At 35.7% G+C, this 16,879-nt stretch overlaps 2 protein-coding genes across 2 annotated transcripts; one reads left to right on the forward strand and one right to left on the reverse strand.

The window, feature by feature from the left end:
- Positions 1 to 265: 265 nt before the first annotated feature.
- On the reverse strand, positions 266 to 3,118 carry LOC147389944 (putative E3 ubiquitin-protein ligase RHA4A). The gene is made up of 3 exons (XM_086417576.1): positions 2,782 to 3,118; positions 2,143 to 2,228; positions 266 to 854 (listed from the first exon to the last, which is right to left on the reverse strand). Exons 1-3 carry the CDS (start codon positions 3,001 to 3,003, stop codon positions 398 to 400), a joined length of 765 nt encoding a protein of 254 aa, XP_086273702.1. The 5' UTR covers positions 3,004 to 3,118; the 3' UTR covers positions 266 to 397.
- Positions 3,119 to 12,373: 9,255 nt separating this feature from the next.
- On the forward strand, positions 12,374 to 16,413 carry LOC147389945 (Translation elongation factor EF1B/ribosomal protein S6 family protein). The gene is made up of 2 exons (XM_086419016.1): positions 12,374 to 12,903; positions 15,979 to 16,413. The coding sequence occupies exons 1-2, from the start codon at positions 12,508 to 12,510 to the stop codon at positions 16,216 to 16,218; spliced, it is 636 nt and encodes a 211-aa protein (XP_086275142.1). The 5' UTR covers positions 12,374 to 12,507; the 3' UTR covers positions 16,219 to 16,413.
- The last annotated feature ends 466 nt before the right edge of the window (positions 16,414 to 16,879 follow it).

Raw genomic sequence — 16,879 nt, forward strand, 5'->3', positions numbered from 1 at the left:
ATGATGGTTCTTTTCAAAATTAGATACCTTGGTATGGAACAATTGTGGTGATGCATCATACCTCTTGATTGGGGTAATTGTCCTTCGTAGTTTGCCTTTCTAATATCCTTGGACTATGCACCCTCGTATTGTCTGTGTTATTGACATCCCACTCATGATGAGTTAATATGGAATACATGTGAATTGGTTAATTCTGAACCATCTACAAATATTTTAAAGCTCTAAAACTTAGTTGAATGAAGTCCATGACATACATTTGACTCAGTTATGTTCTAAAGAAGGGATATTTGAGTTGGTTTTCCTAACTAGTCAAAATGGTTTAGCTCAACAATTATGACCCTCGGCATTTTTACATGTAAATATACAGTATTTCTTATTTCAACTTGTGATACTAGGCTCATGAAGAATGCATCTGAATCTCGATAACAACTGAGTCTTGTTGGGAATAATCCTCTTCTTGACACTCCATGGAAGTAGATGACTCTTGTGAATTGCTTGACACCGTTAAACATGTTCTCCCACTGCTTGATCCTTCAATGTGATTTGAATTCTCCTCCCTTGAATAATCACTAAGGTTCGAACTGGTTCTACCTACAAGATCACCAAGCACTTGCTCCGAAGAAACCAATTGTGTGTGGTGGCTTGAGTTTGAATCACTTGGTTGGAACAAGTCAGGTGTAACAGGTGGCTCTGAACTAACTTTTTTAGTTGGAAGAATGGAGCATCTGCAAAGTGGACAAGAGAAGTTCGCTTGGAGCCAATGTCGAATGCAATCGATGTGAAACATATGTTGGCACGATGGGATCTGGTGCAGCTGCTCCTCTAGCTCAAAATCTCCAAGGCACACGCAACATCTGCAAATTTAGTAAACGTGTCAAAGATCGTTTAAAATGCACACCAAAATTAGCACCTAAAACACATCTTTGATCCATATCTAGAGTGTGTAGAGTCAAACAGATGTGTTTCATCCCCCTTGAGCAGGACATTACGGAACCACACTTATCAAGATTTACATGGTTCGAGCACTGAAACCCTAGGCTTTCACCATTAACCTAAACGAGTTTTGTTTAAGGTTTATATTTATCATACATCATCCCTAGACCTCACCGACTAAGTTCAAAACATGTCACAACAGACCATTACTGTAGTATATAAACCACGTAAATTACACATAAGGGGGCAACACCCTCCATTAGAAGTATGCCATATGGTGGGGTCTCTTTAGCCAAAAAATTCGACACAGTTAGTGGATGCACAACCATTTATTCCATCGGATTATCTTTCAATTGGTCAACTAAATTGAATTGACTTTCAACACTATTCAGTTTATAAAAGCTATAGAGTCTATAAAAATCAGTAAAAAAATATCTTATATATGTGGGGAAAATCAATTTCGATTTGTCTGATTCCCACCTCTGTTTCTTTCTTAAGATGCTGACCTATTTAGACCATTGAATTTAATTTTTGTGCACTTCTGTAAAGATTCCCTGTTCAGTCCTTTTTGTGAGCTCTGCATCTAAAGGTGCTTTTGAGAAAACTAGTGGCTGTCAATATATATTCTACATTGACTGAGTGATGGTGAAAAAAAGAAGCAGATTGCCATAGTATCCTACAATAGGGTTTGCAAGCTCATTGATTCTATTTGATCAGAGCCGTTTGATCATCGGACCCACCTAGTAGATCGCATGTCATAAATTAATCACAAAAGTTGGGTGCTAAATATTTCTCATTTTCATTCTCCATGTACATTGTATTTTGTATAATTTTTCTTTCCCCAAACACTATGTTTGGTCCAAGACACATAAACCATAATTATTAGTCTATTGAAGTGGTCGAAGCTCGAAAGTAGTACTAACTTGAAACCTTTATACCTAGGCATTCCTTCATTTAAAGGCGCTCTAGGAAATGGAGACAGAGTTGAATGGTGAAAAAGGATTTATGTTGCCGATATCAATATTTAGAATACGGCACAAACTATGATTCGAAAAGAGGGTGACGTATCCGATGGTTATCATCATGCAACTTGTTTAACCCTTGGAGCAAAAATATCTCATGTAGGCTATGATACTTGTGAATAATAATAATAATAGGGATGATGGTGATGATAACGAACTTAAGTTGAATGAATTATGTGTCACTTACTGTGAGTCCTTAGCACTTAAATCCTCATTAAACATGATAATTGGAAGTTTCTCTTTTAGTTCCTCCTTCAAGCACACCTCAAAAGGCTGAAAACAGAACACCAAAAAAGATAAGTTAGATAAACCCATATATTCTAATACGACAAGAAACAAGCTGTTTTACTATTGTGGGACTCTCTCTCTCTCTCTTTCTCACACACACACACACACACACACACACACACACACAAAACAACAACAAAAGAAAAAAAGACAAGACAGATTGCTTCTATGTTTTATGGTTTTTAGAGTATGGGCCATTATTGAAAGATGAAGATAAGGTGTTGCATCTCTAGGGTGCTATGCCCGATGCATATCGGATGGTGTGTAACACTTGGAACTATGGTTAGGAATACTGATTGATCACATAAACAAAGTTCAGTTATCTTCCTTTACTTTTTTGCTAGAATTAAAATGAATATATAAAAAATATGTGTGAGAGAGGAAACTTGGAGCTATGATAAGGAATACTATTTGATTACTGATTTTACATAAACAAAGTTTTGTTATCTTCCAATTTATTTATTTTTTGGGTGGTTAAAATGAAACATAGAAAATGTGTGTGTGAGAGAGAGAGAGAGAGAGAGAGAGAGGAGATTACCAAAGGGACATGTGATGTAGCTTGATTTAAGGTCCTTGGAAGTGTTAAAGATTGGGAAGAGTGATTGGAGTCTCTTCTTCTCTTGAGGTAAAAGAGGTAAAACAAGAGAAAAAGAATTATAGAAAAGAGAATTGGCACTGAAAATATGAAAGCCTGGTAGAGTTTGAGTTGGAGTGCTTGGGGATAGAGGTTTGGAGGGCTTGGTCTTTCAGGAACACCCATTTTTACCCTCCAAGCTTCTCTAATATCTAACCAAAAAAGATGGGGAAACAAAGCTTCTCTACAAAAAATATATAGAAAATATCTTATAAATTCCCAGTGATAGGAGAAATTTTGGAGTCATCGGTTGTATTTATGGGCAATTTTTGTGTGTTGTGTTAGAGAGAGAGAGAGAGAGAGAGTTAAGGTTTAGTTAGATCGGAGAGAATGGACCCACTAATACCCACTAAAAAAGAATGGGACCATTAATGATAGAGCTTTCTTTTTCATTATTAATCTTACTTTTTTCTTTGATAATCACTAAAATTGTACCATTTTTGAACAATTTTTATTTATTTATTAATATTGTAACTTTATAAATACAAAATATGTTTTTCTTATCTTCAATAATGATGATATTCTCACCTTTTTCATGACGAGACAAACCCACACCTCTCCACTAAAACATTGGCCCCTACCCCCCAAATACGGCCCATTCATTTTAATTTCCATGGGTCATAAGATTGATCTAATAATCATACATTATACTTGATTTCGACACAAATAAAACTATACTAAGGAATTCTAACCGGACACGTGGTCGGTGTCATATATCACTTAGCCCATCATGGGCACATATGGATGGCATTATGAGCATATGTACGACGATATGAAAGGGTGAATGCAACTAAAATCAGACTAATCATGAATATTGTGGATTTATAAATTTGATATGGGCAGTATGATTGCCAAGAATTCATTTTCAAGGGGATATGATTTTTCAGGAATATCATCATGAGAAAATTGAAATAAAAAAAATGATTTTTCAAAGAAGTTATGCAAACATCTACCTAAATATCACATTTGTTAAGAAAAATCGTTTTCCTTAACTAATCATATGGGAGAATTTATAACTAGTGGGATGCATGTGAGATGGGATGAGATGTGTTGTCGTTTTAGATTAAGCCTATGTGTTTATAGTTTGATGGCCCATGTACTTGATTGATACACTAAACGATGAGTCCGACTTTGAAGTAGGCAGGCCGTTTCAAAATTTGAAAGAACCGTCCTCGTTACAAGACACATGATGTTTTGAATTTATTTCACACCTTTATATTTTTGTCAAAATTTAAAATACCTCCTTGAAAATACCACATGTAATCTAATGGAAAGGCTCCTTCAATATTTTGAAGCGGGGGTTGCCCGCTTCGAAGTTTTTTTCCCCTAACGACTGGTAGGCAAAAGTATGGCCCAGCCATCCTCCACTAATTGACACATTACTACCTTTGGTAGGTTGCTTTTCTAGTGTTGAGCACTAGTAGGTCTATTCATATGATAGCTTTCCTTGTCATTTAATGGGTTTAATAAAATTTGGATTAATGACCCAAGAATTTTTTTTATAACTGGGGTGTCCGTACCGGATTAGCCAGGGCCGGAGCTAAGGCATATGGGTCCGTCCCCCAACATGTGCAACGCCTGTACATTATGCGTCTGATAAGTGAGGGAGCACCCTCATGGGTGACCCTGAGGAAATATTGCTCATATTGGGTATTGAACACACAACCTACGGACTCTCATTGCTTACCTAAGAATTTATTTTTCTTTACCTTTCCCCACTTTGCCCAAAAAATAAAAAAACTTATCTTCTTCAACAAATGGTAGGATTGCTAGAATTAATTAATGTAAAAAGAACTTATTGATTTTTCATTTTGTGAAGGGGTGTGACATTATGGTGGGGGTAACATCATGACTCTTTGTAAATCGTGGCTTGTGTTTCACACGATTTCCTAAAGTATGATGTTGAATAGCCCATGTGTATGAATATCTTATTCTAATCTTCAAAGATATGCTTCTTTGATCATGTGTTGACCGAGAAGTCTTGCGAGCTGATACCCTTTATACTACCGATGGAGAATTTTTCAAAACCGAGCTCCTAGTATCTTTTTCCATTCGTTGTTCTGGTTTTTCTGTTACAAAGTAATAAAGAGAACACATCCTACAACTGGTGCGTACATGCCATCCATGGTCTTAGACATGTAAAACACATTCTCAAGACCCATTGATTCCACAATCTTAGACATGTAAACACGTTCTTAGGACCCATTGAATGTTATATAGCGACTCCTAAAAGTTTACATAAAATTTGAACAAAAACGTACACGTCATTTAACTATTAGACGAAGTCCTCAGTCTTAGACATGTAAACACATTCTTAGGACTCATTAAATGTTAAATAGCGACTCCTAAAAATTTAGACAAATTTGACAAAAAACATATAAGTCATTTAATGATTAGACAAAGTTCACATGTAGATCATGCAATTCCGTGGTCCAAGGAATGCATAAATGTGATTTTTCTACAATTTTCTTCTAAATGCTTTTACGAAACTATCATTCATTATTGCATGTGAGGTTCTCTCAAGTTTAATACCTAGTTAAGGGGCCAAAAACTGTCAAGTGAGCCATTTTGATTTTAAAAAAATCAAAATAAAGAGTCCAGAGGAAATACACCCAGAATTGAATGAAGGTTGAAACCCCACACCCACTCCTTAAATCTTGCCACAAAATTTCTTATTGGAAAAAGAATCTCCTTTTATCCCATTAATTGAAGTAGGGTTTGAACCCTCCTCCCTTGGTGTATGCGATCTGGTTAAAAAAAATAAATTCATAATTCTAAAAATAAATAAGTAAATAATTAAAATAAAATAATTGGATTTTAAAATCCTCACTTTGATCAGCTAGTGAGATACTCTCAAAAGATTGACAACCCACTAAAAGTGGGTCGCAACACACCCATGTGAGCACTACAAACCCAAATTTTTTTGGGTGTACATGTTATTAAAAGAGTCACCATCGACATCCTCAAAGTCTTATCCCAAAGATTTGGAATCAGTTAGACTAAATCTATTCTAACATTCCTCTTTGTCCATAACCACACTTTTTTCTTTTTGATTATAAGACTTTCATACAATTTAAACCTGATCTCATATATGCTTTTAATTTAGTTAAGATCTTGTTAAGGCCCCTTTCCCATTTTCCTAAATTCTCAATTTTTAGTGCAAGAAAGAGTGGTAGATATATCCTACACATCAAGGGATGATAAGGGTTTAATCCGTTCTTTGAAAATTAATATAGGTGCCGATGCATCAATGGTCTAAACTAAAACCTTCACAATCAACATAGAGGATTTCAATCTAATGTGGTCAAACCGTCGAGAAACGAAGGAGACAATCATTGTAGTCCTCTTTGGACTGAAATTTGAACCTCAAAGTAGCAAACCTAAACGATTTGTTTTGATCTATGATAGAGAGAAACAGCCTGATTTTTCCAATTTAATTTTCCTTATAATATATATTTGGTAATTATGAGTTAACCAATAACTAATTGGGTCTCTTTTTGTATCTATAATTTAGTGTTTATCGTGATCTACATGATTTCTGACTCACAATCACTTTTCTACACTTGTTTCCATTAGTTTTGTTGCTCTAGGTCCTACATACTGCAACTTATTTTGTTCCTTCTTAGCATATAAATACTTTTCTTTTAATGGTGCAATTTCACGTGCCCATTGCTTCTTGTACTTCAAATGAAAAGATCTTCTCACTATTGATGGTGGGCTGATGTCTCTCCCCCTATCTTAGTGGATGGATACTTGGATAGAGATAAGATCTTATATACTTCACCACTAGCTTAGATTCTCAAGATATGGAGTGTTATTAATACTTTTCTTTTCTTCTCCTTTTGCACTTTAATTTTAAAAGTGATATTGGAGTGACTTCAAGATTGTACATCATATCTCATTTTCTTGATGTGGAAGTGTGAAGGAACCATAGATGCTTTTTCACTCGTTCGATATGAGGTACAATTTTGAGGTCACTTTCGCATTGGTGTTATTTTAATTGAACAAAGTGCTTATCTTTTGCCTTTCTAATCATAGGAAATGGACTACTAAATGATTTTGTAAAATATAAATATTACTTAAATCCTAACCTTTCTCCTCCTTTAGTGTGAAAGCTACATGGATAATCACAAATAATATGACACAAAAATAAAAATATAACTTCACCCCTAACCCTAGCGTTAACTCTAGTCATCCTTTAGTGTGAAAGCTACTAAATCACTAATTTGTAATCATTAGGACTCATATATATATATATATATATATATATATATATATATAGGGTCAGGTTCAAGGGCCGTCTGAGAAACCGTCTAAGAAAACTTTCGACGGTAAATAAAATTTTAAAATATGGGTTAGAAATTTTGGATTGAGCTGATTTTTTGTGAGGATGATCTCTATGATGGGAAGATCATCCAAAAAAAAAATCAGCTCAATCTGAAACTTCTAACCCCGTTAAAAGTGATTTAGAATGTGGACCGTCGATTTTTTACCACTTTTTATCACTAATTTGTAAATCACTTTTGATGGATTTACAAGTTTCTGATTGAGCTGATTTTTTGTGAGGATGATCTTCTCATCATAGTGACCATCCTTGCAAAAAATCAGCTCAATCCAAAACCTCTAACCCTTATTTTGAAAAACGAAAGTTTTCTTAGACGGTTTCTCAAATGGCCCTTGAACCGCCCCCATATATATATATATATATATATATATGGGGGCGGTTCGTGGGACGTCCCATAAACCAGCTGAGAAACAGATGATTGAGAATCGTTGGATATGAGGAAATCAATGGTCTGGATTGCATGAGAGGTCAAATCATTTTTTTTATAATAAATATAACGAATTTCAAATACCTCCTCCCATTTTTTAATTGTTCTTTTTTTAAACCCTCTTCTCTCTCTCACTGTGTAACACGAATGACGAAGCCCTCTCATACCCCTCTCTCTCTCTCTCTCTCTCTCTCACTGTGTAACACGAATTGACGAAGCCCTCTCTCTCTCTCTCTCTCTTTCTCTCTCTCTTGTTTGTTTAATGTTTATGTGAGCAGATTTACTTAGCAGCTTCTGTTCAACTATCCAAAAAGCACACCCTTCTTAGAACATCAACAGCTTCATTTTCCTATTTTGCTTTCTTCAATGGATGAGAGGGGAGTCAAGTATGAGGAACTTCTACAGTATTAAGATAGGACGCATTGCCTATCATCTCCTTATCTTGTACTCAATATAGCCTCTTTACTCTGCCCTCCCACGCCATAGCTTTTTTTTTTTTTTTTTCTTTCTTTCTTTCTTTCTGGTTTTTTAGTTTTATCTTTTATTGGGTCCCCACTTATATGATCTAAAATTTTGGCAACTTTGTTCTTTGATTAAGCAAGCTTGAGACCCCCCAATGAGGAACATCTATGCTTAAAGTCATTTTATATAGTCTACATGATTTCAGCACTTTTTTCTTCTGAATGGGTTAAATTAAGTTCAAAGGTTTTTTATTAACTGTAATTGTTTAGTAAGATTAGTTTCAAATCATTTGTTTAAGAATTAAAATAAATTTTAAGTGTTCTTGCTTTTTATAAACAAGGAGACAGACCAAATGCTATCATACGCAACCTCGTCCACGTGCTAACATACACCCTGTGTTCACTTTTTACATGATAACATCGTAAATAAAGTGAGGTATTTTGTTTGGATGGAGAGGAACCGTGAATGAAATATTGTTTGATAGAGGGAATAAAGGATGAAGATTGAAAGAGATCAGTAGAGAAGAGAAGGAGGAATGAGAGGGCTTCGTCATTTGTGTTACACAGTGAGACAGTGAGAGAGAGAGAAGAGGGTTTAAAAAAAGAACACTTAAAAAATAGAAGGAGGTATTTGAAAGTCGTTATATTGTTATAAAAGAAATGATTTGACGTTCCATGCAATCCAGACCATTGATTTCCTCATATCCAACGATTCTCAATCATCTGTTTCTCAGCTGGTTTGTGGGACGTCCCATGAACCGCCCCCTATATATATATATATATATATTCTATGAAACACTTAATGATTAGTGCTCTCTAAGAAAGATTAATAAGCATTAATATCTATCATTAGCATTTTAATTTTAATTTTCTTTTGAACTAATTTGCTAAGTGAGACTAAGGGGGTGTTTGGTACAGTGATAATAATTGTTTAATAGAGTAATTCAATCACAAAATCATTTATTGCTTGACTTGTGAGATGTGGGAGTGTATCCACTTCTCTGCAGGAGTAGATCATGATGACATCGCTGTCATCCTTCTCTTATAGATTTTATGTCATAAAATTGGGATGGCAACATGAATCCCATTAGCCATTCAACATAGTATACTTTACAAGTAGATCTTAAGATATTATTTTGGAAAATGCTGAAGTGACTGCAAAATTCACTGAGTTTCACACTGCAAGACTGACGTGGAGTGTGTGTGGAACCATAGATACTCGAGTGAAAAATGATTTTGTGTGCACCTCCACATCAGCACAGTGTGAAACACAGTCACTCCCACGACTCCATTCTTTTGAGTCTTGACTGCACTGGTCCAGCCAAGCTTTTAAAATATTTATCAAAATGGTCATGTATCCATTATGGTAGTTATTTATTTTACCAAAATGGTTATCCAATTGAATTGATTTTGTCGAGAGGAACTTGTATAGCTGACTTTACCTTTATATTGGAATCTTCTATTTGCTCAATCCCCTGTTTTTGCTCTTTCCTTCTTGAAGTGCAAGAACTCCTTGATTCACACGATTCTTGTGAAAATCGTTTCGACAATCAAATAAGCAGGCAACCCAACATAGTTTCGACTTCAAATGATGAAAGTTACGTACTTTAGCTTTCAATTTTTTTCTAATTATAGTTCTTGGGTCTTTGATAGAAATGAATGCAAGCCTAGTCATATCGTTGGTAGGAGGCTAACATGTGATTTTGTGCCAGGTCGCATGGAAACTTTGTTCCCATCCAAGCCATTAAATGCCAGGTCGCATGTGATTTTGGTTTGTATGCCCAAGACAATAGGTGGGCCAATCTCTTTTCAACATGTGGGAGATTGGTGGTATAACCTCAACAAATCATTGTGTATATGGGTGAATTGGTATCTTAAACTTGACACTAATCAACTTTGCAGACGAGATTTTTTGTTCTCCCACACTCTCCAAACTTCTCGATCATTCTCTATTAGATGATCCTTGTAACCTATCGATTCTAGTAAATACATGTACCTCCACCGTATGTTTGCTTTGGATTATGAATTCGGGTCTACTTTATCTAACTCCACAATACTCTTATTTTCAACTTGAAACATAGACTCTGATTTGAGGCTCACAAAGAAAGCTAAAAAAGTAAGTTGGCAAATGTAAGTATGGTGGGTACACATTTTGGTAAAAATTAGTAAATGTAAAACTGAATATATGGCTTTTGGTTAAATATTTTAAAAACATGATTACACGTAGTAATTTTGGCTTCATACTTATCTTGTTTCGGTACTTTCTGCTATTTTAGTCGTGTCTTCGAACTCATGAACAAGCACATAGAATGTTAAACTTCACCATTTGACCAGACCTCAAAATTTTTTAAATCATGATAATCTGGCGCTCTTTTTTCCGACCCCCTGTCACAAAACCATACATCCTTTGCTTCGGGATACACAAGAAAAAGATTTATGATTTTATAACTGTCAGGGGAGCGCATGGGGGCATCTGAAAAAAGAGCGTCAGATTTTCATTATTATTATTTATTTTTTTGAATGTTGACGACAAGGGGTTAGGAAGACCCCAAACCAGAAACTATACTCAAATACATTTTACCCATCTTATCCTCCTCTAGGATCCCATGGAGTTCTGGGTTGTGCTCATCTAAGGATTTGGAGCACTACAAGTATTTGAAATAGACCTAGTGATGAAGTAACTTAAATTTGGAGCAATAGAGAGTGATTTTTAATAATAAACATAACCAGCATAAAAGTATTAGAAATAGATGATAAAGTGAGAGATTCAAATATGAATATTTTTAATAGATAATAAACAATGATAAAGTCTACTGAAATGGTTTGGAAATGTTCAACTGAAGATCAATTACAATCTCAATTAGAAGAAATGCTCAAGTCGAACATCCTAAAAAAATGACAGAGATACTAAAGAAGAATTGGATAGAGATAGTGAAAGCAAGTATGAACTGTCATAATAATAAAAGACTTGACTTTGGAAAAAAGAAAAATGGCAAAGTGAACCCGAGGAGGTGGCTCAATGGCAATTTTGGATCTAATAAGTGGTGAGAGTCCGTAGATTGTGAATTCAATACCCAGTATGAGCAATATTTCCTCAAGGGCCAACTGTGAGGGTGAACTCTCACTAACTCGGTGCATTTCATGTGTGGGCACTGCAAGTGCTCGGGGAAGGGGCCCATATGTCTTGGTTCTTTCGGTCCCCCTAGTTGTAAGTAAGTTCGAACACCCTGTCATAAAAAATAAAAAAAAATAAAAAAAAAAAAAAAAAAAAAAAAAAATTGGTAAAGTGACTTCCTACGATATTGCGTTCAACACTGCGCTAACATGGAGGTGTGCTCATAATCATAAATGTTTTTTTCTCAAATCTCAAGGAAAAACTTCTATGGTTCTAAACACACCTCCATATCAGTGCATTGCTCTGCATAGTCACTCTAGCATTATTCTTTGAAAAATTGAAATGAAGAATCCGATTCCTCTAGAAGGAGTTCGACTTTGAAACGTCTAAGCTACTTCAAAATTTTGGTGAAACCCTCCTCGTTACCAACAAGTGGCTTTTGTACTTATTTCACAACCCTACATTTTGATTAGAATAATGTTGAAGTGACCTTAGGCTGGAACCTCGTATCGCACTTGTTGACGTGAAAATGGATAGGAACCTCATATCTTGATGAAAAACATCCATTATTTCCATGCATTTTCACCTCAAGAAGTGCAATATGAGGTTCCAACTTGAGGTCACTCTAGCACGATTCTTTTGATTAATATTTGAGATACCTCCTTAGAAAGGTCACATTTAGTCCAAAGGGGAGGGTTCTATCAACATTTTGAAGCAGGATGATGGCTTCAAAGGTTTTTCCCATTATCTTTAAGACAATGATGAATGCACACTGGCTATGTGCAGTTGATGTGGTAAGGGCATATAATCACAGATATTTTTCTGTGTATCCCCAAGAAAAAGATTTATGATCCTGTGTCCTAGCCAGGTTAACCGCATCCGAAAGTGTGAACATGCATTACGATTCGTTTACAAATACATTTTTTTTTATTGATAATATCAATAAATAAAAAAATTGCTCTTAATATCATCAAATTAAAAATATATATATATATATATATATATAAACCCTCAAAAGAGACATTAAAATCAACTAATCCCCTATCACAAATTTTGGACAATAAAAAATCATCCATGAATTTAATCATTAAGACTTTTCTAACCTTCAAACGGATGACATTTCCTGATACATTCTAGGCTGGAATCCCTAGGAATATATTTCCATCTCAGCCGTAAGTTAGCTCAACTAAAGGCCGCCTGGTGCCTACTCTTCAAACTCCTTATCCATGTCCAAGACTCCATAGTCGCACATTTAGTGTGTGAGTAAGCTTCCTCATCAGTCATGGCGTCTGCTTCATTGGCTTCAACCTTCACACCCTCTCCCTTCTCTCTCAAACTCCTCTGCAACTCCTCCACCTCTTCTTCTTCTCCATCTCAATCGGCTCTCTCTGTCTATCGAAGCTTCAGATCTTTCCCTACTAGAAAAATCGACCACCATAGAAGAACCAATTATGGTTCATCTGTAAAAGCCCTAACCCTAGATTTCTCAGGTTCGTTCTTCGAAGGAGGAATGGGAGAGGAAGAGCCCCCAGCATCAACTGGTTCGGCCATTTCAGTGGCAGAGGACAAGGAGGAGCCTCAGTGCCCACCTGGTCTGCGCCAGTACGAGACCATGGCCGTCTTGAGGCCCGACATGTCCGAAGATGAACGTCTCGCTCTCACCCAGAAATATGAAGAGGTATATATAAATAATCGAATCATAAAAATGTTTCCTTTGTCTTCAATTCCCCTTGTAATGGTAATTTAGTAGCAATAGCAGTTGAATACTTGAATTGGCTGTTTTAGTGTCACCTCTGTAATTTTCTAGTGTGCTATGGTGGGTTGCAGTGTTTAATTGCTAATTATTATGTAATTCTGATTGTTTTTGGGGTTTCAATGCTGAATTTAGTATTTTAGTTGGCATTGTGGTTCAGCAGCAGTAACAAAAGTAGTGCATTTTGAGGATTTTATACTGTTGTTGTGATTCCAACATGTGTCGTGGCAGTACAAGTGATTAGTTTCTAACCAAATGGCGCAGAGTTTATTGTAACTTTTTATACACTTTATGAGTTTGAGTAGAATTCTTGATCATGGATGGTGCAGAGGATATTTTCCGACTCCCCTTAACACCTCGAGATCCTTAACCTTGAGATTGATAACAATGTCAATCCTCTTTGAAAATCCTGTTCTAAGCACCGGTGTGGTACGGGATCATGGTAAATTACATGGTACCCTTCCACTCTAATCCCAAGGAATATCCAAGAGTCGCATGGGGTTCCTGTTTATTACCCACACTGGTGGATTTAACAAGTTGTGATGAATTTGTAAATGTGTGCACGCGCCCATGTGTGTGCATGTTAGGTCCCTTTGACCTCCATTCAGTTATGTCTAGAACTATCTCAATCCATGTTCTTTTGATCCTTTTTTTTTTCATTCCTTTAGAATCTTCAACTAGTATATTTCTTCGTACTAGGACTATAATCAGCCTTCGTTGAACGCGCATAATACATCAATCAACCTTCTCTTAGTGTATTGCTTATTGGGGATACTCTTACATTTTCTCGAATGCATTCATTTATAATTTTACCTTTTATTGTCTTTCTAGTCATCCATTTTAACAGCCTGAGTTATATTATTCTTAATTTATTAATATGATGCTTCTTGACCACCTAACATTCATTTCCATATAACATTATGGTCTTAATGCCACCTTAATACACTTTTTTCTTTTAGTTTGATTCATAAACGTCGGTCACATAGCACTCCAGAAGTGTATCTCCACTCTAACCATCCAACTTTGATTTTATGGGTAGCATCTTCCTCAATTTCTCCATCCTTATGTACAATAGACCCAAGTTAAAATGATCATTTTAGGGTATTTCTAGACCATTAATTTTCATTGGACATTCTTTTCATGGGTTTAGTACTAAATTTACACTCCGCGTCTAGGTCTTGGTTCTACTTATTCTAAAGTCCTTGAGCTCCAACGCCTCTTTCCATAATTCTAGTTTTGTATTGACTCCATCGTTAGTTTCATCAACTAATAATACAGCATCTCAGAATAACACACTCCAAGGTATGTGCTCTTGAAAATGAGCAGTTACTTTATTTATAATTAGAGCAACCAAATATAATTCAAAGTCAATCCCTTATGTAAACCAATTGCTATTGAGAACTCATTTATCTCCTCGTCATTTACTCTTATTCTAATCAAAACCTGGTCAACCATGTCGTTGATTATGTTAATATACATCCATTCGAGACTCCTTATACTCATCCAACAAATAAGTTTCTCCCATGTATGTGGACCACTAAGCTACAATACAAAGTTTTATTGTTGTCTATACGCGTTAATAGTGCTTTCTTTGGTCCCTTTTTCATGGAATACCTTTTTTTTATTTATGAAAATCTTCCCTCTAATGAAGTGGCAGTCTGATTCAATATCCTGCTTGCGCTTAGGGAGGAGAGGACTTGTATAAATGTGGACAAAAGTCTGATGCCACAGTATATTTCCATGAGTCGATCAATACAGTATCCCTTTAGTCGCCTTTTTGTGAGATGGTAAGACCTTTCAATGCAGCTTTTTTCTCACCTTCCATCGAACATATTTTTTTCCTTCTGAGAACAACACAACAGGAGTTTTTTGTTGTTCGAATTTGCAAGATAGAAGAATCCCGACTCTTTAGCTGAGAATGTAAGTAATAGAGAGAGCAGATATCTCACTCGAGTAAAAGAATGAACATCCATTTCTTTAATTCAAGGAGCTTGAAAATCCAAGTAATGAGTATCTCACACTTTTATGTGCATTATTTAAGTTTGAGAGTCTCTGAATCAGGATCTGTGTGGGTCATTAATTAGCTTACTGTTTGTTGCCGTGCTCCTGCTCCCACTTTTGCCATTAGTGCTAAAAGAATATCTCATCATGGTTTCTCCTTGAGAAACACAAGTGTCAAGTGCATAGTCCCGTTACCATACAGTTGGTTGAAGAATGACTTTTTGCAATTGGCGCTTGTAAAGTTCATGTCTAAAGCAATTTTCCTTTTTTATTGGGGTAACTATTGTGGATTTCTCTTTTCAGTTTTTCTTCTTTACTACATCTGGACGAGAATGAACTTCTTGCACAAAATTCCTGCAGTTCAATTGATATATACACAAACAAATATTGACTTGTTTAAATAAAATTAGAATATTCATAGTGGGTCCCCTTTTGTCAACCCCAATAGTTGGGATAAGCTGAAATGATGACAGTGGTTCTTGTTCTATGAATTTGTTTGAGCAGAACAACTCGTTAAAAAACTGAAATTTCACTGGCTTCTGACCTTAAATTAGGTCTTACTCACAAAATTGGAGAACCCTTAACTCAAAACTTACTTTGCCCAGCAATTTATAGGAATTTACTTCTTTAAGCACGAAATGAGTTAATGAATTTATAGTAATTATTGCTGCTTCTATCATGTACTCACATATACTCACAACACATCCAAAATTCTGTTCATTGTATTCCTTCATCTTCATCATCAAGCAGATTGTATTTCTTCTAAAAAAAACAAAAGAAGAAAAGAAGGACATGACTTGGGTGTGCTTTTTTGTGATGCAAAAAGTTGGGAAAGCTTCGTCAGATTTAGGACTCAGGGTTACACTCTGCCAAAAGATATCTACATGCTGTGTTATTAAACTTTGCTAATTCATTTCAAATTGTTTTTTTTTTTTTTTGGATAATTCAAATTGTTTTTTTATGTAACTAAGGGTCTTTTCAAATGTCATTCTTTTACAGTTGATTGTGGCTGGGGGCGGCATGTACGTTGAGGTATTTAACAGAGGGGTTATTCCCCTGGCATACAGCATTAAGAAGAAGAACAGGGCTGGAGAGACCAACACTTACTTGGATGGTATCTATCTCCTCTTTACCTATTTCACTAAACCTGAGTCCATTGGCACTCTCGAGTCTCGACTCAAGGCCGATGATGATGTTATCCGATCATCTAGCTTCAAGATAAGGAAGAGGAAGTATTAGAATTAGAATTCGATGTCTCCTTCAAGAAGAGTGTATCCTGAAAAACGAGGATGTTAATGCTTATGAGCTCATATGTGATGTTTGTTTTCCTAGTCACATAAATTTCATTTGTTGTTATGTAGCTTATGAGCTCATGTGAGATGATCTAAGATCTGTATCTTTTGGATTGCTTTAGCCATAGATGCATGAGCCCCATCTTCTAGATCTATGAAAAGGTTGACCTGATTGGATGATAGGAAGCCAACTACATAAGTTTCTTGCACAATTATTTGTTGGGTCTCACTCTTGTCCTTAGGACTTGTAAATTCCCACTCTTGCCATAACCCTGGAAGTTTAGAGCACCTACCATCACTAGCACTTCTTCTAGGTCCCAACCTGGCTGATAGGTTATGTAAATTTGAATTCTTGTCTTGAGTTTGGTCTGGGATTTGAATTTCAACCAAGGCCACGAAACAGAATTTAGGAGTCTTCTTTGGAGATTTTGATGGTTTGTTGGTGTTTTATTTGAATTGTTTTCTGGTTTTGATCTTACTTGTATGAGAGGTTTTGGTGGCCTCTCCCCCTTTTTTCCAGTGATTTTGTTCTATATTCATCATAAAGAACCAAAGTTTAAAAAAAAAATTATTTTAAAGAGTGATCCTCGCTAGGAAAACCAAAATGT

Source organism: Akebia trifoliata, chromosome 12, assembly GCF_017979445.1.
Source record: "Akebia trifoliata isolate Shusen 1 chromosome 12, ASM1797944v1, whole genome shotgun sequence".
Classification (NCBI taxonomy): Eukaryota; Viridiplantae; Streptophyta; class Magnoliopsida; order Ranunculales; family Lardizabalaceae; genus Akebia; species Akebia trifoliata.